Consider the following 27,057-nt stretch of genomic DNA (forward strand, 5'->3'; position numbering starts at 1 on the left):
AAGCCGAAACTTAATTACAAATTATTTTATCCTTAATTATCATAACATTTTTCTTTTTTTATGTGATTAAAGTTTTAATTTAATGTAAATTAGGTAAAATCCTTAAAATTTTGAGACATTTGCGGAACATTTACAAGAATGCCGGCCGTCACCACTGCTGGTCAAGTCTTCTCTGAGGATGTTGCTGACTTTTCCATTGGGCATCTCATCGATGTTCTCCAATGAATGTCAGCCAGTGACTAAAATAATTTTTATTTTTATTTTTAATACCTAAAACGAAAATCTTTTATAGTTAGGTGACTATGTGTGTAATTTACCATAATAATAATAACCTTCCCCGCCCTGACTCGTTGTGACTTGTCAGATTGTAAGTTGTCTCAGGTAGGATCAAAAAGAGTTCAGGCCAACGCATAGCAACGCACCATAAAATCCCACCGCTACGCCTCTCTCTTGACTGAGAGAAATGGAGGCATTATTGGTGAATTACGTTGAGAAAAGCCTGGAGCAATACATGCGAAGAAACGCCGTTTTCCTCTGCGAACGCCTCTACGCTGAGTTTCCTTCCGAGGTTTCCTCTTTATTTTCCATTCTTCAATTGTTTTCCTTTTCTTTTATTCTATTTGTTCTTGGAATTGAATCGAAACTTTAAATGTGTTATTTTTCCTTTTACTGTAGGTGAATTTACAATTATTGGCTAGATGTTACTTGAATAATAATCAACCTCACTCTGCATATTACATTCTTAAAGGTACTACCTTTCTTTAACGTTTTCGTTTCTCTTTTTAATGGTGTTAGGGAATGATACTGGTATTTTGAATTGATGTTTGCGTTTATTTGCCCTGATTTCAAGGTATGCAAATGGCTCAGTCTCGTTACTTGTTTGCAATTGCGTGCTTAGAAATGGATCTCTTTTGTGAAGCGGAAGCCGCATTGCTGCCTGTTAAAGATCTATGTGCTGAGGCATGTGATCACCTTTTGGAAGTCGATTATAATGATGAAAAGGGTGGTTTGCGATATCAGCTTATTGGTTATTTATTTGAATTTCATGATCATATTTGTTGTTACATGCATGTAGGTTCCAAATGGTGCTGCCGTGCAATATCTTCTCGGCATTATTTATAGGTTTTTTCTGCCACTTGTTTTTTATGTTTTATGTTTCTTCTCATTTTTCCAAGCTTTATAGTATTACTGGTATGGTAAGCCTAGCATTCATTGCAGTGTTCTCTTTCACTAGATTAGTGGCTTTCCTTGATTGTACAGTTTCGATGGGAAAGTAACCCTGAAATCAGAAAATTCCCTTCCTAATTTCTTCCAAGGAGAATTGGATGGACAGCACATTTTCCTCCTAATTAGTTGGGAGAACTTTCAATTTTACTTCGAATGATAAAATTTTTTTACGTTAGATAAACCAACCACTGTTGGCTTGTAATTGAATTAGCATTCCTGACTAATCCACTAACACCAAATACTGAGCTAGTTTGTTCACGTGCCAAGTTTATAGCCATGAATCATACTGAATCTAAGCTGTTCGAGAGAGGCCAGGTTTATTCATACAGAATTGGCATTTAATACTGTGTTATACTTTCCTTTTCATTTGGGCAGGATGTTACTTGTGTTGGCTTGCTATATTCTCATTGTCGTTCTCTCTCTTCACTACAATATCTTTGTTCTGTATTTTTTTCTCCACAGGGACACCGATAGGAAGAACAAGTCTATTGAACACTTCAGGAAGACTTTGTCAATTGACCCTATGTTTTGGGCAGCATACGAGCAACTTTGTATGCTAGGTCAGTGATTTTTGTACAGATTAAGTCAGAAAGATTACATAATTTTAAGCTTTGGCCTTATTCTTTTTTTTTCTTCTTGTAATATAAACAAAATTTCCCTTAGAAAGACAAGAAAAAGAATAAATTCTTGTGCAGAGTCTGTGTAGTGTTACAATTAACTTATAACTATAATTTTCAGTTGTAGGTATCTATCTGCATAATCATTAATTAACATGTTGTTGACAAGGCTTAAGTGTATTTATTTCAGGTGAGGCAGAGGAAGCTGCTGTTTGCTTTGGTGATGCAACTGTTCCTTGTGTTCAAGAGCATTACCTAGGCAATGCATCAAGTTGTTTACAAATAGCTGATACTGATCATAGCTCGGATTCTTCTCAAAGATTTGGCTTAGAATATTTGAGTCGAAGCGATTTAAAGCAAAGGGAAGGGAACAATATCAGAGTTATGTGTGAGAATAATCATGGAGGACCTATTTTAACAGGAGCTGTTAGGCAAAGTAAAAACAGCTGTTGCAGTACATCATTTTTAAGTACTCCTTCCCCTGTTCCCACACAAGTAAGTCATTTTTGGGTAATTAAATAGTTAATCTATTTGAATTGTTGTGAAAGACTTATTTCATATCCTTGTACTAGCTCTAACTTGTTTAGTGATTTAGCATCGTGTGCATGTAGGTTTACATGTATATTATATTTGCTTAGTTGATTTACTGCATCTTTTTTTATACTTAATCTGGTGAGCATATTCTAGGCAAGCAAGCTTGTCATACATAGTCTTGCTCTGTTCAACTTATTAGCATATTCGGATTTTAGGACTACTATTTGCAGGCTCTTGGAGGCACCAATTCTTCAAAAGCAACTTGGTTTTTGTCATTAGTTTGAACAACTTTATGTTGAATGCTTTGGATGCATGCAAATTATTTCAGGGCATTCTTAACCATGATTTTCAGAATATGACATTGTAGGTAAAAGAAAACATTTTAAAATTTAGAATTGATATTAGCAACTTTTAACAGAGAAATCGGGATGCAGAAAAGATTTATCTGTTCAGATGCAAGGAATTGTTGATTTTATAGTTTCAAAGATATATCACTTACACAGCTTCACGTTTGCAAAGAAGATGGCACCATTTATCTACTCATTCAAATTGCATGTCATGAGAAGCCTTGGCTGATTCAAATTATAAATGATCTAGTTACTTGAACTTTGACACATTTGCTTAAATCCATGAATGGTTATTTACAATGCATGTAGTAATAGACTAACAGCAGCTGGTCTGTCAGGCTCTGCAGCATCAGTTATGTTCTTACTTTTTCATATGGATATGTTATTTATCTGTATCCATGTTGAACATGTTTCTGAGATCTGTGTTTTCACTCTTAAGCTATCGGATGTGGCTCCACCACCTCTAGTTAGAAACATACATCTTCGTCAAAGTGAAGACTCTCTAAGACCTAATACTCAAGCTCGAGGGAAATTTGCTTGTGATAATGAATCAGCACAGGTTGTATTTACGCATTTATCTATGACAATGTCTCTATTACCTCGTTTAGTTTTAATAGTAATTTCCATTTGTTTGTTAAACATAGGCTCAATCATTCCTAAAAAATTTTACTTGTTACATTATTTAGGAGTCACGTTTCTCCTATGCTTGCATCATGAACATTGCATGTAATGCAACTTGTGCTGATAATATTGAGGTCATAATCTTACATCATCTAATATAATTAACTAATTATCTCTATATGTCATTTTGTCAATGAAGAAAAAATCTAGATATCTAGGATTGCCCTTGACATTAAAAAGTCACCTTCTCTTTTGCTACCCATACAGGATTTGCCCTTTTGACATCAAAACCTTTTTGTCTTGTTGAGAGCAACCTTTAAAATAATTCAAATCCATTTATATATTTAATAAATAAAATATTAGAAGCGAATGTATGTATTTTGTGTATGGGTTTGGTAGGGGTTTTGCTTTCAGCTTGCTGAATTAGGAAAGAAGTATATTCAGAAAATGATATGGCTATTGGGCAGAGGTGTGCGGACTGTTTATCCCTAAGTTGTAAGGCCACTTGTTCCTTTCTATGGATCCCTTAAACCTAAGTGAGAATCTTACTAGTTTTGTTAACCCCTACTCTCCTTGTTTTCTGATTTTCTTTCAGATGTTAATTATTTTTCCTCTTTATTATAGTGAGCTTGTTTTGTCTGTTTGCTTTCAGTTCTTATATCTTATTTTATTATATTTTGGTTGTATTGAAACTTGGAATAAGGTGCTAGTGACTGCAGGATGATGGTTGAACGGAGTGTTTTTGTTTTGTGGTTTTGTATGGACTCAAACTATGCCATTAATTTTACTTTTACATCAACATTCTGAACTCATAGGAATGAAATCTTTAATTATCTTTGTAATTTTCTAGCCTTTTGCTTGTTAGAATCTACTTTAGGCTTATATATGCACTTTTCTGTTGCTTCTTAGGGGCGTTTCTTCCAGTTTAATTGTTTTAATTTTTCTATTATTATTTAACATTTCTAAAGTACATCATGCTTCTCCCCTTAATTTTTCTTTTCTAAAATGTGCTGCCTCTTCTGTTATGACTCTGAAGATTCGTGGCAGTTTATTTTTCGATTCAGGACTTCGTAGAAGTGCTAGATTAGCTGTAGGGCACAGAAGCTTGAACACCTCACAAGGATCAGAAAATAAAGCAAAAAGTTTGCATGCTTCTACTAAATTAAGCTCTGAGACTTGCTCTTCAACATTTTATCAAGGTCAATTTCTTTTATTCAGTTCCTCTTTAACAAAATATTTAATTTATTAATTATGGTTAGTTATGGTTAGTTTTTATTTTATATGTTAGACACATTTAACTTCAGGCATAGCTGTGAATTTAATTTGATATGTTTCATAATGTCAAAAAATATTCATGTTTCATCTTTTCTTCTATGCATTTTTTATTGCATTTTTAAATTCAAACACTTTGATGTCATTTGTAGGGAAATTGATGGAAACTTATGAGGTTGCTGTATCAGAGTTCGGAGCAACTTCTTCATCATTATCTTCGACAACTGATGTTAAATCCATTCAGCATGAGATAGAAAATACAAAACTGAGCAGCTTTATCTCAGATAGTGCAACAATTAAATCTGGTATCTCAAATACAATGAAACTCCTGAGAACTCTTGGGGAGGGCTATAGGCATTTGTGTATGTTTAGATGTAAGGTATTGCTCCGTCAACTAAAACATGTTTTATCCTAAATAGTGAGCTTGAGTGCATATTTTTATAATGTATAAAAATGATTGGGGGATACTTTCGTATTGATGTTACAGGAAGCTTTAAATGTCTATCAAAAGCTCTCATCAAAGCAGTATAATACAGGCTGGATTCTTTCCCAGGTGATTGTGTTGTACCTGAGCTCTCCATTTTGTGAATCTATATTTTGTTTATATCTGCTGGCTTTTGGAAGGGAGTAACAAGTGTTTTAGTTCTTTGAGAATGGTAAACTGAAAATTTATTTTCTGGTTTGCTTTCAGCCTTGCTTAGAAGTTGTAGTATTTCATTGCAAATGGTGTACTACAAATTGTGTCTTATTCACAGTTTCAAGTTTTTGAGACATTGAAATATTTTTTATTTTAGGTTGGGAAAGCATATTTTGAGCTAGTAGATTACTTAAATGCTGATTATGCCTTTAGTCTTGCGCGCCAAATATCTCCTTACAATCTGGAAGAGATGGATGTATACTCCACAGTTCTTTATGTGAGTTGTATTTACCCATGTTTTAACTTTGAGATAGATCATGCATTGATTGCCGCTTCAATGTACATATTAAAATGCAAATTTATTCAATTTTATATGCAATTTGAAACCCTTTAGTTTCTGCCTTCTACTCAAAGCAAGAAACTGCTCCATGTTGCCAATTTATATTTCATTCTCCTTCTGAATCCTTATCTTTTGCAAAGTTATTATCTTTCTAAGGTGCAAAGTTAAGTAATCTCCAGTCCAGAAATAACTACCAAGTTTATAGAGGGGAGAATTTTATAGGTTGTGACACCCTTGAATCTTTGATTTGATAACAAATCATTTGACAACAAAAACCACTTCGCTCCTCGTCAGTTATACTTGATTTCATCGCAAATATCAGACCTCAAGTTGGTTTTTTTAGAAATGCCCATATTTCTACAGAGAAAAGCTTCATGATTTTTATGGCATGGACGGAAAGTTGACTTAATGATGCCTAACCTAAAATAAAGGAAAGGAGGTATGGAGTCTGGTTGTTGGATAGAAAAAACTTACTTTCTGCCAGACATAGTTTTATGAGCTCAGTTTGTGGGGCAGAAAAAAATGATGATATTTTGATATTTAGTTACTTTTCTCTGCATTTACCACATGTTTTTTTTTTCTTTGCAGCATTTGAAACAAGATATGAAATTGAAATACTTAGCTCAGGAGATGATATTAGTTGATCGTTTTGCTCCACAAACATGGTAACTTCGATAGACCTCTATGATCCTGTAAAATAGTTAAAATAATGTTATTTTTAACCCCATGCATGTCTGAGCTAAACATTTTTCTGCTGTTTTCGTTCATATTTATTCCCAAGTATTTCTTCCTTTCAGATTTTCTGTTGTAGTTGAAGATGACTACCTTGTTTGGACCGTTAATTTTCTTGTTCATTATCTACAGTCAAGAAAACATGTTTCAGCAATCTGTGTGTGTGTTTCTTTTAGGGGGTACAGGGAGTGGTTTGTGGTGGTGTTAATAGGACTTGAAGTTTATCCGTTGGATAAAAGTGCATTTCTATTGCATTCCTACATTCTCAAACTACATTTTATCAAATGAATTTGTCATGCATGATGGTTTTAATTATGGAATGCCTAATGCAGGTGTGCTATTGGGAACTGCTATAGTTTGCAGAAGGATCATGAAAGTGCACTCAAAAGTTTTCAGCGAGCTGTGCAGCTGAATTCTAGATTTGCATATGCTCACACTCTTTCTGGTCATGAGTATGGTCTTACACTTGAGAATGTTTTTTAGACTCATCTGGATTAATTGAAAAACTTAAAGAAAAGAAGAAAAGAAAAAGGGGTTCTGATCAAGCGATTGTTTTAGGTATGTTATCATGGAGGACTATGGAAAAGGTGTGGAGTGCTACCAGACATCTCTTCATGTTGATGCAAGACATTATAACTCCTGGTATGGGCTTGGGATGATCTATCTCTGCCAAGAGAAGTTTGAATTTGCGGAGCACCATTTTCGCCAGGCTTATCAGATAAATCCTCTTTCATCAGTTATCATGTACTATTTAGGAACCACTCTAGAAGTATTAAAGGTTTGACCACTTCTATATTATCATTCTATACCTATCAATTTTTGCTACCTTAGGACTCAGTGACCACAATATGTTCTTATCATTGAACAGTTGTGCAATGCTCAAACTGTGCATCTTACAAATGTTTGATCTGTTTATGTAATGTTTAAAAGATAGAAGCATTGAACTAGTGGAGTCTTGTTTTTCTATGCTTGTGCAATTGACAAATGGCTTTTTTTTCTTTTTTCATTTTGCAGAGGAGTGAGGAAGCTTTGGAGATGATGGAGACAGCTATTGTCATTGACAATAAAAATCCACTTCCGAAGTACAGCAAAGCAAAACTGCTGTTGACACTTGGAAAGTTGAATGAAGCCTTGGAAATTTTGGAGGAACTTAAAGAGTGCACCCCTCGTGAAAGTTGCATTTATGCATTGATGGGTGAAATTTATAAACGGAATAAAAAGTATGATAAGGCAATGCTTCATTTTGGAATTGCTTTGGACTTAAAACCATCTATAGTTGATGTTGCTAAAATAGAGGTAATATTCATCATCCTCTTCTTTCTTAGACATCAATGTGGCTTGTTTCTGAAATGTTGCTTTCCTTGTTTCATCCACTGGTGTGCACAGCAATTTAAATTATATAAATTACTTTCACAATTTTAATCAACGTATACCTGTTCAAAGCCTGAACATATTTAATGACCATACCGCATCCCTTCTGGCAGAGTGTGCTGCAGTCCTAGAACACTTACAGATACCAATTAACATAATACTATTATTACCAGGAAATAAGTATTGTACGTGGTATTCTGTTTCTGACCATTCTGTGTAAATTGTTATTTATGGGGCAGGCTGCCATCGAAAAGTTAATTATACCAGACGAAATGGAGGAGAGCCTGTAGCAATTTGTCCATAGTCTCGGAGTGAACTTGTTTGAATGCAGAGTCCCTGTTGTCTGAGGTACTTGACATGCTACGCGATGTGGTTGTAGATGTCCGGAAGACATCTACAGACGAGCTTCATCCCAAATTGATCAGGAAGTGAGTAGCAGTTTAATTTATGCTCCGTCGCTTCGGGGATATCTGATAAAATTAGAACAATACAGAGTTTAATTTATGCTCCAAGCTTGGTTATGAGTAAACCTGGGACTAGCTTAACTTCCATTTATATTTCATGCCTGCAATGCACATATTGTTTTGATCAACAATGAGTTGTTCAATAGCCTTTAATCCCAAATGTGGTTTTTTGCCTTTTCAATAGTAATCAATAGCTTGGGATAAACCTTGTCTCAGATAAAGTTTTCTTGAGCATGATGCTTCTCATCATGAAATACATGCTTGACTTTTACCTAGATATTAATTATTGAATATTTATCATCCGTATCCATTGTGATAATAGATTTAGACATTTAAATTTGCTTAACTTTTACATGAATTGGATTTAGGTATCGAAATATAAATGCTTGTGAAATAAATAAATAAAAATTGACATCAAATTCGGATAGTCAGTGGATTTAGATATTCTAATAATATATTGCTAGAAATGTAACTTTCCGCACTATAAAATATAACTAAAATGTAACAGTATGCTGCTAAATAAAGCAATTTGGGATGCGAAATGAAACAAATAATAAAAAAGAATAGTTGTAAAAAGTTTTTTTTTTTTTTAAATTTATTAATATGACATTTTCGGAAAAAAAATTATTCATTATGTAGTCATATTGAATTTGATAAAATAATTTCAACATGGTAAGGAAATAATTCAAGAAGAAGCTGTACGATGTTGTTATCTTCTTGAAACAAATATTGGCCACGTTTTTTATACATTGCAATCTGATGGAATGAAGCAAGCGATTAAAATGGAATTCTTCAGCTATTGTTTATAGGCTAAGGAAAGTCATGCATTGCTTGAATTTTTATAATCATTGAATCTAAATTTACCCTTAAATAAAGGTCAAAGTTGGGGGATATTTAATGCAACCAAAAAATATCTTGCATGCTTCAAAATTGGCGCCGCCCATTCAACTTACTTTTGCTGCTTACTTTCACCCTTTCGTCTTTTTCAAACACCTTTCTTATGCTTCTCATTTTATTTACGTTACTTATTTCTAAATTTATTTTAATTTAAATTTTATTCTTCGAAATTATTTTAATTTAATGTTACATTATATTTCGATTATACCTTCTAATATTTAATTCTGATTATAATTATTTAATTCAAACTCATTTTTCTTCTTTATACAAATAAAATAGCAAGTTATATTAAAATTTGAATTTAAATTATTAACCGTATTTTTAAAATGTAAATGTATAAATTAATTGGACTAATTTAACTTTGTAAATAAAAGTAGACTAATTTATATTAAGAGTTTATTGTGGAAGTTTTCTTATAAATCAATTTCTTATATTTATTGGATTGAGTGGTAAGGAATTCAATATTAATAAAGAAGATATTGAGTTCTACCTTTTTAGATACAGAAAATAACGTTAGTAAAATTTGTCCTTCATTTAAGGGCATAATTCAATTCGACTTTAAATTTAGTTGAAACTCAATATAATTACCCAAAGACAGAGAACCTCAAACAAGAAAATGTATGAATCGGTTAGACTACATTTTACATTTTTTTTATACTCTACTTAAACTAAGTACAACCCTTCAATTTCTAAAGTGAAATATATTACGCAATTGAACATGTTTAAACTAATGTCTTTTATATTGTTGTGACAATAATTATATCAATTGAGCTAAGATTTAGTGGACAACTACATTTTACATTTTGATCGGTAAAACTTATACAGCTTAACAAAGTATGAACAAAATGTAAGCTTTTATAGAACAAAATTAATGTATTTTTATTTGATTATGGTTTCTTAATAAAAAAACGAATATTCATGCATAAAATGATAACAAATAAATTGTTGGAGCTGTTATAGAAGTAGTTACAACTGTAGTTACAACTATTCCTATAATAATTCATGATTTATAACTTATTTTATTTGAAGTTTGTAATCTTTTGAACTAAAATAGTTGAGTTATGATTTAAGTTGATTTAGTGAAAGCACAATAGTTCAATTATGAAGCCATTCTATAGGAGAAACAAAACATTGAAGATTGGGTCCATCCAAATCCCCTATTTCATTGAGATTGACACGACTGACATAAGAAAAATTTTGAAGATTTTTGAAGGAATAAATCCTAAAATTATATATGAACTATTGTTTAATGTGCAATTGTATACATAAACGTTGATTTTATGCAATTTTATAAATGAAATTTTAATTTGATGAAATTCTTGTGAATCATTAACACAATTATTGATATAATATCATTTTATGTTTATATATTGCATACATAAATAATTTTATTTATTCAAAATAAAAATAATTTGTTTTTTTATTTAAATGTGTATGATTAAATCACAATTAAAATTTCAAGTATACATTTCAATTACAATTAGAGTTTTATGTATACGATTGTACATTATACCAAAATTCATGTATAATTTTGAGATTTATCTCATTTCTGAATTATCCTAGAATTTATTAGGATATCAATACCTTGGTGGTAGATTAATATTGTAATTGATATGTATTTTAACAAGTCCAAAAATGCTTATATATTTGAGACTTGTATAGGTTAAAAGTACCAAGAGTTTTAGCACTTATTCTTTATTGGAACCTATTTTAGTAAATGTGTTTGCAAGTAAAACAAGTACAAATAAAGTTTTTCATAGAGAAATTTAACGGAAAATAATTTAAATGTATAATGTAAGTATGAAATTGCTACACTGATAAGTGTTAAAATTTAAATCATAGTTGGAAGATAGTAAATTTACTCTTTAAATAACATCTAATCAACGTAAGTGAACCAAATATTACTGTAATTCATATGTTATATGCTCAGTTAAGACAAATCAATTTTTTCTACACAAACATATAAATTTCGCTATTTAGCCTCCAAAACAGTGGTCTAAAGTTAGCTGTCACTTTCTTCATCCAAAGCTCTCATGGGCTTTAGCCAACCTAATCACCACCTACCAAAAATGATTGGAGCAAGCAACCGGTAGAGAAGAGGGATAATGGTTGGATTTTTCTTAATGTTTTTAAATATATATTACTAATATTATATAGTGTTTTAAATAAATCTGAATAAATATTGTTAATTATTATTTAAATTAAAATCAAATTAAATTGATTTTAAAACGAATTAAATTTAATTAAATGTTGGAAGGGATAATTACGAATCTCGAATATGAACTATGAAATGAAAATAAAGAATAAAAATAAAAAAATATAAGTTTAATTATTAATTTCTTTTCTTTACTTATAAATAATAGCAAGTTAAATTTTTATTTTAAACTTTTTAGGGGCGAAATTAAATTGTAATTTTATTATAGCAAAATATAATTTCACCAATTTAATAGTCTACATCTTTATAATTTTTAAATAATTAAATCAAATTATTATATTGTAGGAGAGCCTTTCTAATTTAAAATTTAAAATTTTTAAAAACTTAAATAAAAAATTTCATTTAAGGGCATGCTGAGTTTTGTTATTTGTTACATACAAATTGTTGAGCTATTAATTATATAGATGAACGATTTAACTGCAAAGTTTAATAATTTTATTGAAATGGACTAAGTTGAAAAGTTTGATAGATTAAAGTAGAAGAAAAAGATTTCAAAATTGATAAAGAAATAAAGAAATTCTAATATATAATTAATTTACTTGTTAAATTAAAAAACATTTGTGTTCTCCCCTTGCTATTCTTTCCCTTTATATAGAGCCCTCCCCTCCCCTCCTCTCCCTCAAACTCGAACAAATAATTGCTTCTCTCTCCCTCAAAAGTCAGCAATAAATCAAATCTAGTCAAAAGCAATGGAACAAAATCCACCAGTGATAGCCAAAAGAGTATGGAGCATAGTAAGAGCTGTTCTCTTCATGATGAAAAAGGGCATATTATCCAAAAGAAAGCTCATGGTTGATCTCAACATGTTGCTCAAACGCGGCAAAATAGCCAGCACCAAAGCCATTGCCAACCTCCCCATGTTCCACCGCCACCAGGTCTCTTCATCGGCGGCGGCGCCGGCCCAGGAGTACGAGTTCAGCTGCAGCAACACCCCTAACTACATCTTCCCTTTCAACATCCCCACCAAGAAGAAGAACAGCATTAACAACTACTACCACCACTTGTTCGCTTGTACCCACGCGCCTCCTACTCACGACGACGACACCGCCGCCATGAACGCCTTCAAGGTTGTCTTGGAGATGCTCAACAACAACATGGGAGTGGAAAGCGATGCTGCTGTTATTGCGGCTTCCCCTATGTTACCAGGGTTCGGACAAACTCCAGTGGTGAGACAACTTAGAATAACCGACTCTCCTTTCCCTTTAAGAGATGTTGATGAAGGTAATGGCAACGTAGATAAGGCTGCCGAGGACTTCATTAACAGGTTTTACAAGGATTTGAAGCTCCAAAATAACAACACTACTGCCTGAGTTATGACAGAACCATATCTTTGCCTCTGTTAATAATTTCCATGTTTGGAGGGAGTTGTTCATGCTTAATTTCTTTTTGGGGGGTTCTAATTTTGTTGTTGATAAAACAAATAAGAAAAGCCCTGGATTTTTCACTTATTCTTTCGTTATAAACTTTTCTATGTTAATCATGCGATCAAATATGGTTTTGGAGTTGAAAGCATTTAAGCAGCTCCTGATATCTTTAGTGGATTATTTTGGAGTATTGGAAATAATTCATGTATATTTGGTTTGTCGGTGGCAAATAAAAAGTTTTCCTTTTGCAATATATGAATATCAATATCAATCCTTAGGGTTTGAGGCAGATCTAAATTACAATGGCCGAATGGAAACCTTGATTCATCAATATGAAAAATAGCATAGCTTTTAAACCCTGAATCCCTCACTTCCAATGGAACTTCATTTTTATGTCTTTACAAATTGATACCATTCCACTAACTTAAAAGTGCACTTATATGGACCCTCTCCCTAAAAGACAAACAAAATAAAAACCCCTATTCCTATCCCTCTCCCTCTCACTTTTGCTTTTTCTTTTTCTTTCTTTTTTTTTTTTTTTGTTCCAAAGTTTAGCCAGAAAAAACAAACTATAATTGAGTTCTGCTCTTGTTTATTTTGAAATTTGGATTTATAGTAATATAGAAAAGTTAGAACAATAAATATGATTAGTGCAATTTAAATACAGGTCACATTTAAGACAGTAAATACTTTTAACAATCAAGCTATCATATGAGGTTTATATATTTATTTTAATTTAAAAGATTATATTTATATAAAATTTTATAATTCAGATTATATAAAATTTAAATAGTTAATATATATTCAAATTATTATGGAGAAATAATAATGAAAAGAATGTACAGAATCTCTTGCCTTAATAATAAATGTAGGTATAAAAATTTAAATTCTATCCCAGACAGTTGTATTTCCCCATCCAATTATATATATGGGATGAAAGTTGGAAAGATGTTGATTGAGGAAAGTAGAATCCAGCCAAGTGTGGTGCATCAGATCAGATTAATTTTGGTTACAGTTTATTGGATAAGGAGATGCGAAAATCACATATTCCTTAAATTAATTCAAAAGTAAAATATATGGAAGCTAGTAGTATACTAATTTTCATCAATTTAATAATAAATGTGAAGCATGCGTGCCATATCTACTCTATATATTATACATACTATAGTATATGTGTTTTATTATACATATCTATATTTTTTTTATAAGGATGATTTGAACACATTAATTTTAAAGAAGATGGACATTCCACCAATAGGCTAATATCAATGCATTAGAATTTATACATTTTTAAATTCTTTGTTTTTTTTTTAATATAATAATAAATTTTAATTTTAATATTTATCATTTTTATTACATTAATCCTGTAACACCCCATATCCGTATTCAATGTTGAAACAGGGTTTGAGGCATTACTGGACTTACCACACAAACAATCATACAATTCCGAGCCATAAATTTCCGTCCAAATTAAAACCATTTACAATTAATCATAAAGTCCGTAATACGAGCCTACGAGGCCCGAAATATGCTTTGGGAGTGGTCCGGGAATAAACCGAGAACTTTAGAAATTTTTACAAAACTTAGAAAATTTTTGCACTAAACAGGGTCACGTGCCCGTGTAGATATAGGACACGCCCGTGTGATTAGGCCGTATGGTCACACACGCTTGTATCCCGACCCCGTGTAACTCTTTGACTTGTAACTCATGAACAAATTGGGATCACACGTGTGTTAGACCGTGTAGAAAATTAATTTTCATAAAATAGGTGCAGACTTCACACGGCCAGGGCACACGCCTGTGTTCGAGGCCATGCCGTCCACACAGTTGAGGTACACGCACGTGTGCTCAATTCTGAGCATTCTGTTTCTCAAAATTAAGGTGCAGGGGACACACGGCCAAAACAGATGCCCATGGGATAGGCCATGTGTCACATACGGCCAGGACACACGCCCGTGTGTCTACCTGTGTGAACAAAATAAAGGCTATTTACCAAGCCATTTGCCACCCTTATTCATACATACACATACACCAATTCAATGACATAAAACATAATATACTTGGGCAACCAAAACACCCACAATTATAGCCAACACATGCCAATACAATAGCAACATCTATCATACTCACAACATTTATTATGCCCTAAATCAATCATGCAAATTTCACATTCATTAAGCCTTAATTTACTGCTTTCAAGACACCTAATTGTACACAAATTTATCATCTCCTCAATATATCACATTTCCAAACATTTCACATTCATGCTATGAATCACGTTCTATTATTCACCAAGCATACCATGACCATATCACCAAAGACATTGGCACATATATGAATATACTTAGGCTTACAACCACGTTAGCCAAAATAAGCTAATTTACACGACCAAATACCAAATCAAGCATTTGACTATTACAAGCCAATACATCGGCTAAAATCATAATGACACATATAACAAAATGATCAAGTCCCTACACATGCCATACTTTTAAAATACTAAGATCACCAATACCCCAAACTGAGAGTTTGATAGTATGATTCGAATCTCCGACAATCTCCGATCCGAGTTAGCTTGGCGACCCTATATAACATGGAAAAATAAACGGAGTAAGCTATATAGCTTAATAAGCTTGTATGCAAGAAATAAGCAACCTTACCATGCATATAACATTTAAATATTATAACATAATTAAATGTAAATTTACCATAGTCTTATGATCATAACTCATTCTACCACAAACTTACCTCATATTCACCGTTTCAAGCATTTAATAAACATGAGCTTTATGTACATACCTGAACCATCTTGAAATGAATTTACACATATTCTCATCTTTGACATACTCGTGAACCACTCGGAATAATAATTCGGATACTCGGGATTTTTGCACACTAAGTGCCACATACGCAGCCAATGCTACCTCAATATCATATCACATAATCACTCACTATCGAGCTATCGACGGGCTTGCTCACACAAGTTGTCAAGTATCCGCAGCATATGCCGGTATACTCAGCCACCGGTTGGACGTACAAGACCAGCACTCGGATCACATAATCACATAACACATAATGACCCTAGTGACATGTCACTTGTATCCTAATCTATTCCTAAGGTTCAACGAGACTTCTCACTTGCCGAATCATCGTCGAACTCGTTCGTAGAATTATACTCATTCACATAATCAAACATACAATTCATGCAATATTAAAGCATTTAAATACAATTATTCTAAAACTTATTTTTAACATACGAACTTACCTCGGTACAAAATGGCTAATAGTTTGATTTAGTTTACAACCTTGTTCTTTCCCCAGTCTAGGTCATAACCTCTTCTTTCTTGATCTATAATATCAAATTTAACTCATTCAATCATCACATTATTCAATTTAATCCCAAAAACACCTTATGGCAAAAATTACATTTTTGCCCTTAACTTTTCAACTTTTTCCATTTTAGTTCCTAGGCTCGTAAAATGATTTTCATTCAATTTCATCACACCCAAGCTTAGTCGAACCTATTCCTTGCTCATAATAGTCCATATTTTTCATTTATTCATATTATTACACATATTTTACAACTTTTACAAATAGGTCCCTATTTGACATTTTCATCTATCACTTGGTAAATGTTGTTTATCTAACACCAAACATGCATTTTCTACCATTAAACATCAAAATACATAAATATTTAACATGGGTAAAATTTTAGACTTTGATTTTCTTTCAAATTAGTCCTTGAAATAGTTAGATTAGGTTGAGACAACTTCAAAAACATAAAAATCATTAAAAACGAGACAAAGATGAACTTACAATCGAGCTTGGAAGCTTGGCCAAAACCTTAGCTATGGTGACCCTTGGAATTCGGCTATGGGGGATGAAATTAGAAAGATGAACATCTTTTATTTGTTTTATTTTGTCTTTATTAACCAAATGACCAAAATGCCCTTAATGCCAAACTTTGAAATTTCACCTAACCATGTCCATTTTTGTCCAACTTAGAGTATAAAGGTCTAATTACCATTTAAGGACCTCTAATTTAAAATTTTATAGCAATTAGATACCTCTAGCTTCTAGAACACATATTTTGCACCTATTGTAATTTAGTCCTATTAATCAAATTGGACACTCAATCGATAAAAATTTAACAAATTTTTCACACAATTATTCAATCATACTGTAGACCTTAACGTAATAATAAAATTAATATTTCTACTTCGAATTTGTGGTCTCAAAACCACTGTTACGATTTGACCCAAAAACGGGCTGTTACAACTCTCCCCCGCTTTAGGGATTTTCATCCCTAAAAATCTTACCAGAAAAGAGGTTTGGTTACTGTTTTCTCATAATTTCTTTGGTTTCCTACGTAGCTTCTTCGACCCCATGTCTATGCCATAAAACTTTCACTAGGGCTATATTTTTATTTCTCAACTGTTTAACTTCTCGAGCTAGGATCTTGATCGGTTCTTCACCATAAGTCATGTCGGGTCAAATCTCAACCTCAGTTGGTGAAATCACATAAGAGGGATCTGATCGATATCATAGCAACATAGACACATGAAACACATTGTGGATTCTCTCTAATTCCGACGGTAAAGCTAGCCGATAAACCACTGGTCCTATCCTTTCAATAACCTCATACGGACCAATAAAGAGCGGACTCAGCTTGCCTTTGCGACCAAATCTAAGAATTTCCTTTCACGAAGACACTTTTAGAAATACCTTATCACTGACTTGCAATTCAATTTCCTTTCATTTTAAATCCACGTATGATTCCTGTCTATCCATAGCTGCTTTCAAACAATCATAAATTATTTTCACTTTGTCTTTGGTTTCTCTAACCAAATCAACCCCGTGAATCTGTCTCTCACTGAGCTCGGTCTAGCACAAAGGAGTTCGAGGCTTGCGACCTTATAATGCCTCATACAGTGCCATCTTTATACTCGACTGAAAACTGTTGTTATAAGTAAATTCGACTAAAACTAGATATTTCTCCCAACTACCTTCGAACTCTAAAACACAACAGCGAAGCATATCTTCGAGTACCTGAATTGTCCTTTCAGATTGACCGTCGGTCTGCGGATGAATTGCGGTACTAAAATGCAACTTTGTGCCCAAAACCTCTTATAACTTCTTCCAAAATCGAGACGTAAACCTCGGATCTCTATCCGAAACAATAGAAATAGGCATTCCATGCAATCTAACAATTTCAGCAATGTACAATTCAGCTAGCTTATCAAGTGAATAGTCGGTACATACCGAAATAAAATGCACCAATTTTGCCAATCTATCAATAACGACCTAAACAACATCTTTCTTATTCGGAGTCAGAGGTAATCCAGTGACGAAATCCATCATAATTCTGTCCCATTTCCACCCAGGAATCATCACATTCTGAAGTAAACCCAAAGGTACTTGGTGTTCGGCCTTTACTTGTTGACAAATCAAACATCTCGCTATGAATTCAGAAATACCTGACCACCAATACAATTTCTTCAAATCATTATTCATCTTCATACTTCCTAGGGGAACAAACAGACAACTACTATATGCCTCGTGAAGAATTTTCTAAATAAGCTCGATATCTTTCGGTAAACAAATCCTACCTCGAAACATCAAACAATCATCAGCCCCAATTTGAAAACTAGTCGATTCGCACTGAACTCTTTTAGCTTGAAGTTCTTTGTCACTTTTCTGAGCTTCACAAATTTACTAAAGAAATATCGGCCTAGCTTTCAACTCAGCTATAATCGAGCCATCATTAGATAAAGTCAGTCGCGTATTCATTACTCTCAAAGCAAACAAAGATTTCCTACTCAAAGCATCAACGACTACATTTTCCTTTCTCGGATGATAATTGATTACTAATTTATAGTCTTTCAACAACTTGAGTCATCTTCGTTGTCTCAAATTCAAATCCTTTTGAGTCATTTACGATCAGTAAATATGTGACACTTCTCACCGAATAAATGGTGTCGCCAAATATTTAAAGCAAACACAATGCCTCGATGAAAATCAATTTTCCCTCTTGCATAAGCTATCACTTTTCCCTCTTGCATCAACACACATCCAAGACTGTTCAATGACGCATAGATGAAAGTCACAAACTCTTTTCCTGACTCAAGTTGCACTAATACTAGTGCCTCAGTTAACAATGCTTTCAACTGTTCAAAACCTTTTGGCATTTCTCCGACCACTCGAACTTAATATTTTTCTGTAACAACTTTGTCATAGGTGTAGCAATCATCGAAAATCCTTTAACAAAATGTCGATAATACCCGGCTAAGCCCAAAAAGCTTCTAACCTTGGATACATTTCTCAGCAGTTGCCAATCAACAATTGTCGAAATCTTACTCAGATAAACTCTTATACCTTTCGCTGAGACAATATGCCCCAAAAATCTGACTTCTTAGAGCCAAAACTCACTTTTTCTGAATTTAGCAAACAAATTCTTATCTCTCAAAGTCTGCAATACAATTCTTAAATGTTCGGCATGCTCAAACTCATCTCGAGAAAAAATCAAAATCTCATCAATAATACAACTACAAACTTGTCTAAATACAGTCGGAAGATCCGATTTATTAAATCCATGAAAATAGCAGGAGCATTAGTTAATCCAAAAGGCTTAACAAGAAATTCATAGTTCCTATACCTTGTTTTAAATGTGATTTTCGGCACATCCGAGTCTTTAACTCTCAGCTAATAATAATTAGATCTCAAATCTATCTTCGAGAATACTGTTGCCCATTTCAACTAGTCAAACAAATCATCAACCCTCGGTAACATATACTTGTTCTTTATCATAACCTTGTTGAGTTGGTGATAGTCGATACAAAGTCTCATGGATTCGTCTTTCTTCTTGACAAATAACATTGGTGCACCCTAGGGAGAAAAACTCAGTCTCGCAAAACCCTTATCTATCAACTCTTGCAACTGGGTTTTCAATTCTTTCAATTCAGTCAGAGCCATTCTATATGGAGCTATCGATATTGGTGTAATCCCCAGTACCAAATCAATAGCAAACACCACCTCTAACCGGTGGTAACCCTGGAAACTCTTCTGGGAACATGTTCGGATATTCACAAACTACCGACACAGATTTGATCTTCAATTCAGACACCTTAGCATTCAGTACATACGCTAGAAATGCTTCACAACCCTTTCTTACATATCTTTGAGCTGACATTGACAAAATCACATTAGGCAATTCACCCGACTCATCTGACTCAACCTGAAGAGTTTCATTGTTTTAACATTTCAATTCAATAACCTTTTGTCTACAATTCACTACAACATCATGTAGAGTCAACCAGTCCATTCCAAGTATCACATCAAACTCATCAAATGGAAAAAGCATTAAGTTAGTCAGAAAATACTGACCCCGAATCATTAAAGGACAACTATTGTAAACTTTATCAACTAGAACATGTTTACCTAGGGGGTTCGACACCTTAATCACAAACTCAGTAGACTCAACAGACAAATTCTTATTAGATACCAAATTCATGCAAATATAGGAATAAGTCGATCTAGGATCAATTAATGCAATTACATTAGTAACATAAAGAGAAAATATACCAGTTATCACTTTAGTGGAGGATGCATCCTCGTGAGCACGAATAGTATAAGCTCTCGCAAGTGTTCTAGCTTCCGATCTCATAGCTGAGTCTTTGGATATTCCTCTACTAATGGTCTTGTTTCCAATATTTCTCATTGTTCTCCCTTTAGCAGTAATGTTACTCAATCTTGCATTCTAAAAATTATCTTTGTCAGCCATTTCAAAGTAGTCTCAGATAAAGTGATCTTAGGAGCCACATTTGAAGCAAGTCTGGTTATTCATCCTACATTCACCAGGATGTCATCTACCGCAGTGCTGACATTCAGGCTTATTAGACCTAGCATTACCTATGCTCGTTATGGATGTAGTTTGGGCCTTAAAACTCGAATATTGCTTTCCACGATCTTTGTTGGGATGCTCGACTGAAGCATTGGAGTGAGCATACAAATCTCTCGATTTCTTTGACAAAGATTGAAATGACTTATTCATAGTCCTCTTTATAGAATCTCTAGCCTAAAACTCATCTTTTCTCTTTTCCTTACTCAACTCTTTAGCTTTGCAAGCTCGTTTGACTAGCACAACTATAACAGCCCATTTTTGGTCAAATCGAAATAGTGGTTTTGGGACCAAAAATTTAAGGTCGAAAAAAATTATTTTAATATTATTTTAAGTGTTTAAAGCATGATAGCATGTATGTTTGAAAGTTTCGTTAAGTAATTTTATCGTTTGAATGCTTAATTCGGTAAAAAGGACTAAATCGCGTAAAGCGTAAAACTTAAGTTCTAATAGTTAAAGGTGTCTAATAGCTATAGAACCTTAAAGTAGAGGTCCTTATGTGGTAAATAAACCATTTTTAATGTTATTGGACAAAGATGGACATGCATAAATGAATTTTGATGAATTAAGTTAAAGGTTAATTTAGTAATTTGGTTTATTAAAGGTTATAATAATAAAACAAATTAGGTATCATCTTCCACTAGTATTTTAGAAACTGAAATTGAGGAAGAATGGTAGCCATGGGGGTTTGAAGTTTCAAAAACCTTGTTTTCTTTGATTAGGTATGCAATTTCAATCCGTTTTTGATGATTTCTATGTTTTTGAGATTGTTGCAACTAGTACTAGCTAGCCCAGTGACTATTTTGCAAAACTATTAAAGATTTTGAAAGTTATCATTGATGAATATGTATGAGTTTTGATATTTGATGATAGATTATGATTATTTATTATGAATTATACAAGTTTTGTTAAGTGATTTTTGAGAAAAATGCAAAATAGGGATTAAATTGAGAAATATGTAAATTTTATGGTTAAAAATTTGAAATAATGAGAATTATGCTTTGATATGGATATAGTGATAATTTGGCTAATTTGGATATGATTAAAATTACATGAATTTTCATTTTATGAGTTAAGGACTAAATTATAAAAATGTGAAACAATAGGGAAAATGTGTAAAAGTACTTTAAAGTGTATTTTGGACTAAATTGAATAGAGAGATTATTAAATAAGTCAATTTTGAATATGATTAGATGAAGAAAGGAGAAATACAGACTTAAAACGGGGAAAGAACAAAGTTACGGAATAGTTGATCGGATTCACCGTTTTAGCAACCAAGGTAAGTTCGTATATTATAAGTTTTAATATAAATGTATTTCATATGCTTTGATATTGTATAATTGTGAATACGAGACTATAGATATGATCAATAGTGATTCGACGATGATTCGACAATGATTCAATGGTATTTGGCATTCGAAATCCTGGTTGAACCTTAGAATAGTTTAGGATACTAGTGACATGTCATTAGGGATTACAGTGGGTTGACTTCGGGCCATGATATATCACTTTGTGTGTGAGACAAACTGATTTGGCTTCGGGCCATGCATATCATCTGATTTGGCTTTGGGCCATGATATTACCTGGACACACACTCGTGTGTCTACCCGTGCGGACAAAATAAAGGCTATTTACGAAGTCATTTGGCACCTTATTCATACATACACATACACCAATTCAATGGCATAAAACATAATATACTTAGGCAACCCAAACACCCACAATTATGGCCAACACATGCCAATACAATAGCAACATCTATCATACTCACAACATTTATTATGCCCTAAATCAATCATACAAATTTCACATTCATTAAGCCTTAATTTACTGCTTTCAAGACACCAAATTGTCCAAAAATTTATCATCTTCTCAATAAATCACATTTCCAAACATTTCACATCCATGCTATAAATCATGTTCCATTATTCACCAAGCATACCATGACCATATCACTAAAGACATTGGCACATATATGAATATACTTAGGCTTACAACCACGTTAGCCAAAATAAGCTAATTTACACGACCAAATACCAAATCAAGCATTTGACTATTACAAGCCAATACATCGGCTAAAATCATAATGACACATATAACAAAATGACCAAGTCCCTATACATGTCATACTTTTAAAATACTAAGATCATCAATACCCCAAAATGAGAGTTTGATAGTGTGAATCGAATCTCCGACGATCTCTGATTCGAGTTAGCTTGGAGACACTATAAAACATGAAAAAATAAATGGATTAAGCTATATTTCTTAGTAAGCTCGTATACAAGAAATAAGCAACCTTGCCATGCATATAGCATTTAAATATTATAACATAATTAAATGTAAATTTACCATAGTCTCATGATCATAACTCATTCTACCACAAACTTACCTCATATTCACCGTTTCAAGCATTTAATAAACATGAGCTTTATGTACATACCTGAATCATCTGGAAATGAATTTACACATACTCTTATCTTTGACATACCCGTGAACCAATTGGAATAATAATGTCGGATACTTGGGATTTTTGCACACTAAGTGCCACATACGTAGCCAATGCTACCCCAATCTCATATCACATAATTGCTCGCTCTCGAGCTATCGACGGGCCTACTCACACAAGCTGTCAAGTTTCGCAACATATGCCGGTATACTCAGCCACCGGTAGGATGTACAAGACCAGCACCCGGATCACATAATCACATAACACATAATGTTGCGAATTATAGATCAAGTGACATGTCACTTGTATCCTAATCTATTCCTAAGGTTCAACAGGACTTCTCACTTGCCGAATTGACATCGAACTTGTTCGTAGAATTATACTCATTCACATAATCAAACATACAATTCATGCAATATTACATCATTTAAGTGCAATTATTCTAAAACTTATTTTTAACGTACGAACTTACCTCGGTACAAAATGACTAGTTTGATTTAGTTTACAACCTTGTTCTTTCCCCGGTCTAGGTCAAAACCTCTTCTTTCTTGATCTATAATATCAAATTTAACTCATTCAATCATCACATTATTCAATTTAATCCCCAAAACACCTTATGGAAAAAATTACATTTTTGCCCCTAAGTTTTCAACTTTTTACATTTTAGTCCTTAGGCTCGTAAAATGATTTTCATTCAATTTCATCACACTCAAGCTTAGTCGAACCTATTCCTTACTCATAATAGTCCAAATATTTCATATATTCATATTTTTACACACATTTTACAACTTTTACAAATAGGTCCCTATTTGACATTTTCATCAAAAATCACTTGGTAAATGTTGTTTATCTAACACCAAACATGCATTTTCTACCATTAAACATCAAAATACACAAATATTTTACATGGGTAAAATTTTAGACTTTGATTTTCTTTCAAATTAGTCCTTGAAATAGTTAGATTAGGTTGAGACAACTTCAAAAACATAAAAATCATTAAAAAGGGGACAAAGACGAACTTACAATTGAGCTTGGAAGCTTGGCCAAAACCCTAGCTATGGTCACCCTTGGAATTCGGCTATTGGGGATGAAATTAGAAAGATGAACATCTTTTATTTGTTTTATTTTGTCTTTATTAACCAAATGACCAAAATGCCCTTAATGCCAAACTTTGAAATTTCACCTAACCATGTCCATTTTTGTCCAACTTAGCGTATAATGGTCTAATTACCATTTAAGGACCTCCAATTTAAAATTTTATAGCAATTAGACATCTCTAGCTTCTAGAAAACATATTTTGCACCTATTGTAATTTAGTCCTATTAATCAAATTGGACACTCTATCGATAAAATTTATTAACGAAATTTTCACAAAATCATCCAATCATACTGTAGACCTTAAAGTAATAATAAAATTAACATTTCTACTTCGGATTTGTGGTCCCGAAACCATTGTTCCAATTTGATCCAAAAGCGGGCTGTTGCAAATGCCAACCTTTAGATTTTAATAAAATTAGATGATTTATTTGATTATTATTCCTAATTTAATATAAATATATGCATGTGTGCACAAGGGCAAAACCATTTTTTGAGGAGAGGCAGAATTAAGTGGTATTGTAAGACCCCTAACTCGTCTTCGTCATCGAATTAGGATTATAGAATATTACTCTACAAACTAAACAATTAACTTCAAAAGAAAACACTTAAGCAATTTAAATATCAACCTTCAATACATCAACAAAATTAATGAATAGATACAATTACAACCTTAATACGAGCCTACGGGACCCTAAAAATAGTTTGGAAATGTTCAGGGGTCATTTTGACACAAAACAGAAAATTTTGGAAACAAGGGTCACACGACCATGTGGCCAGGCCATGTGACATAGCCCAGACCGTGTGAGCATTCGAAGACAGGACACACGGCTATGTCCCAGCCCATATGAGTATTCGAAATAGGGCTAATCGACCGTGTCTTAGGCTGTGTGCCTAACCCTGTGTGTATTTGATGTTGGGTCACACGACCGTGTCGCTGGCTGTGTGACAAACTATTTGGAACACACGGCTATGTTGTAGATCGTGTGAAACCTGCACTTAAAAATAATAAGACACACGGCCGTGTGACACGCTCGTGTCTCAGGCTGTGTGCCACATAAAAGCTTTCAAAACAAGGCAATTTTTCACATATTACTTATTTACCAATCTAAACATAAAACTAATCATTTACATACGATAAAACCTTATCCAACAAGCTTAAAATATGTTAAATCATTCAATCTAAGTGCCTAACCAATGTGCCCTCATTGGCACCACAATTCAATAATCCTAATAATACCAAGCAAAGGCTATGCTATCTTGACATAAGCATATACCAATTGTCTTACGCTAAAGCTCAAGAAACAAACATTGACTCTTGCCAAAACTTACCATTCCTCTTCCCATCTAAAACATATTCATCCATATCATAATTCAAACACTTTATGAGGTCTAATTCAAGTGATTAGCTAACACAACAAAACCATAATACACCAAGATCTAAAATATGATTTCTTATAAGCTATCACAAACATAAGCATCAATTCAACAGTCCAACCAATACCACATATATACACATAACCAAACATATACGAATTTACCTACTATATGTCACATAGGCCAAAGCAAAATACTTCCAACTAGCCATAATTTGACCATTTCCATCGCACACACATATATACATACCACAAAAGACTACTATGGTACAAATTTCACCAAAATTAACATTTTATAACTTAGGTACACTCCAAAACAAACAAAAAGACCATTCACCAACATTCAAGTTTAGGATTGTCATTGGATGTTATGTTGATGATAGATCTACTAGGTACCTAACCTATGCACGAGAAAACAAACGTACGTTGAGTATAACTCAATGGTGTTTCCATAAATTGAGTAATTAAACATAGTAAAAGCTATTCAATTGCACAACTAAAACACAATTCAAATATTAAAAGGAAACACATGTAAATATATATTATTTATTCATCTTTTGAAACTTAATAACCAATTCAAACATAAGAAATTTCAAGTATCATCACATTTTCATTTTATACATCCAATATAAATTGTCCAAAATTCACAGCCAACTTTATTTCCATTGCCATATCCAATTTCAACACTTTTTAATTTTCCCCTATTAACATGACTCGAACGTAGACCCATATACACAAATCCAACCAACACACCAAAGTTTGGCTCCCAAAGCCTGATAGAATAATCCGTAAAAATAAATTGCGCCCTGCGCTGGCCGGTAAAATCGACAATGAGGTGCCCAGCACTTTCTGACATGTATTTGTAAAACGCTGAACTTTTCCTATCCTATGGCATGCCAGTTATACCTGACCTTGCTTGAACAATTAATAGGGTAACGTAATTTTCAATTCAATTCATAATTCAATTCCTTAATTTCATATTGCAATTTCATTTTCAACAATACTCAATACAATCCAAGTCACAAGTAACTAATTCAACATTTCAAGTATGTCACATTAAGTCAACCTATTACTTATCTTAACTCACCATATAATGCAAATGCTTAAAACAACAATTTAAATAATTTGGATTATAGAAACACACACCGTAGTTTCTGAACTACTCATCGACAACCTTGCCTTTTCCCTTCTTACTCGAGGATTTTGGTTCAACGTTAGCTACGAATTAAACATATATAATAAATTAACAATACACAACCCAATTCACACTCAATTTTAATTTTTTACACAACATTTTCAAAAACTTTAATTTAGTCCCCAAAACCAAAGCAAATAAAATTCCAACCCCTAACTTAAATCGAATTTCCTAGAACCCTATAGAACTTCTTACTTCTCAATTAAACCCCTAATTTCAAATTTTGTACTAATTAGTCCTTATTGTAAAAAATTGTAAACTAACTTCACAAATTAACCCAATTTCACTTCTATCCTTAAAATCTATCAAAATAACATTAAGAACTTCAATTTCTCAATAAAGGCAACTCTTATCAACCTCAACAATTCTAAAAATTTTAGCATGGGTAAGCTAACTCATGATCTTAGGG

At 33.0% G+C, this 27,057-nt stretch overlaps 2 protein-coding genes across 2 annotated transcripts; both read left to right on the forward strand.

Annotated features, from left to right (window-relative positions):
• Positions 1-300: 300 nt before the first annotated feature.
• LOC108481004 (cell division cycle protein 27 homolog B-like) lies at positions 301-8,367 on the forward strand. The gene is made up of 16 exons (XM_017784162.2): positions 301-568; positions 676-748; positions 851-960; positions 1,076-1,122; positions 1,690-1,787; positions 2,035-2,339; positions 3,165-3,284; positions 4,383-4,545; positions 4,771-4,997; positions 5,106-5,171; positions 5,413-5,532; positions 6,184-6,260; positions 6,660-6,779; positions 6,886-7,105; positions 7,342-7,623; positions 7,938-8,367. The coding sequence occupies exons 1-16, from the start codon at positions 464-466 to the stop codon at positions 7,986-7,988; spliced, it is 2,184 nt and encodes a 727-aa protein (XP_017639651.1). The 5' UTR covers positions 301-463; the 3' UTR covers positions 7,989-8,367.
• Positions 8,368-11,835: 3,468 nt separating this feature from the next.
• LOC108482249 (uncharacterized) lies at positions 11,836-12,889 on the forward strand. Its single transcript, XM_017785367.2, has one exon. It carries the CDS (start codon positions 11,964-11,966, stop codon positions 12,582-12,584), a length of 621 nt encoding a protein of 206 aa, XP_017640856.1. The 5' UTR covers positions 11,836-11,963; the 3' UTR covers positions 12,585-12,889.
• The last annotated feature ends 14,168 nt before the right edge of the window (positions 12,890-27,057 follow it).

Source organism: Gossypium arboreum, chromosome 2 (genome assembly GCF_025698485.1).
Source record: "Gossypium arboreum isolate Shixiya-1 chromosome 2, ASM2569848v2, whole genome shotgun sequence".
NCBI classification, from domain to species: Eukaryota; Viridiplantae; Streptophyta; class Magnoliopsida; order Malvales; family Malvaceae; genus Gossypium; species Gossypium arboreum.

Excerpts from the sequence above, each read along its gene's own strand:
- LOC108481004 (XM_017784162.2), top strand. The coding sequence starts at position 464 with ATGGAGGCATTATTGGTGAATTACGTTGAGAAAAGCCTGGAGCAATAC. Across the intron at positions 961-1,075 it reads TTAAAGATCTATGTGCTGAG|GTTCCAAATGGTGCTGCCGT; the intron begins GCATGTGATCAC and ends ACATGCATGTAG. Across the intron at positions 4,546-4,770 it reads CTCTTCAACATTTTATCAAG|GGAAATTGATGGAAACTTAT; the intron begins GTCAATTTCTTT and ends TGTCATTTGTAG.
- LOC108482249 (XM_017785367.2), top strand. The coding sequence starts at position 11,964 with ATGGAACAAAATCCACCAGTGATAGCCAAAAGAGTATGGAGCATAGTA.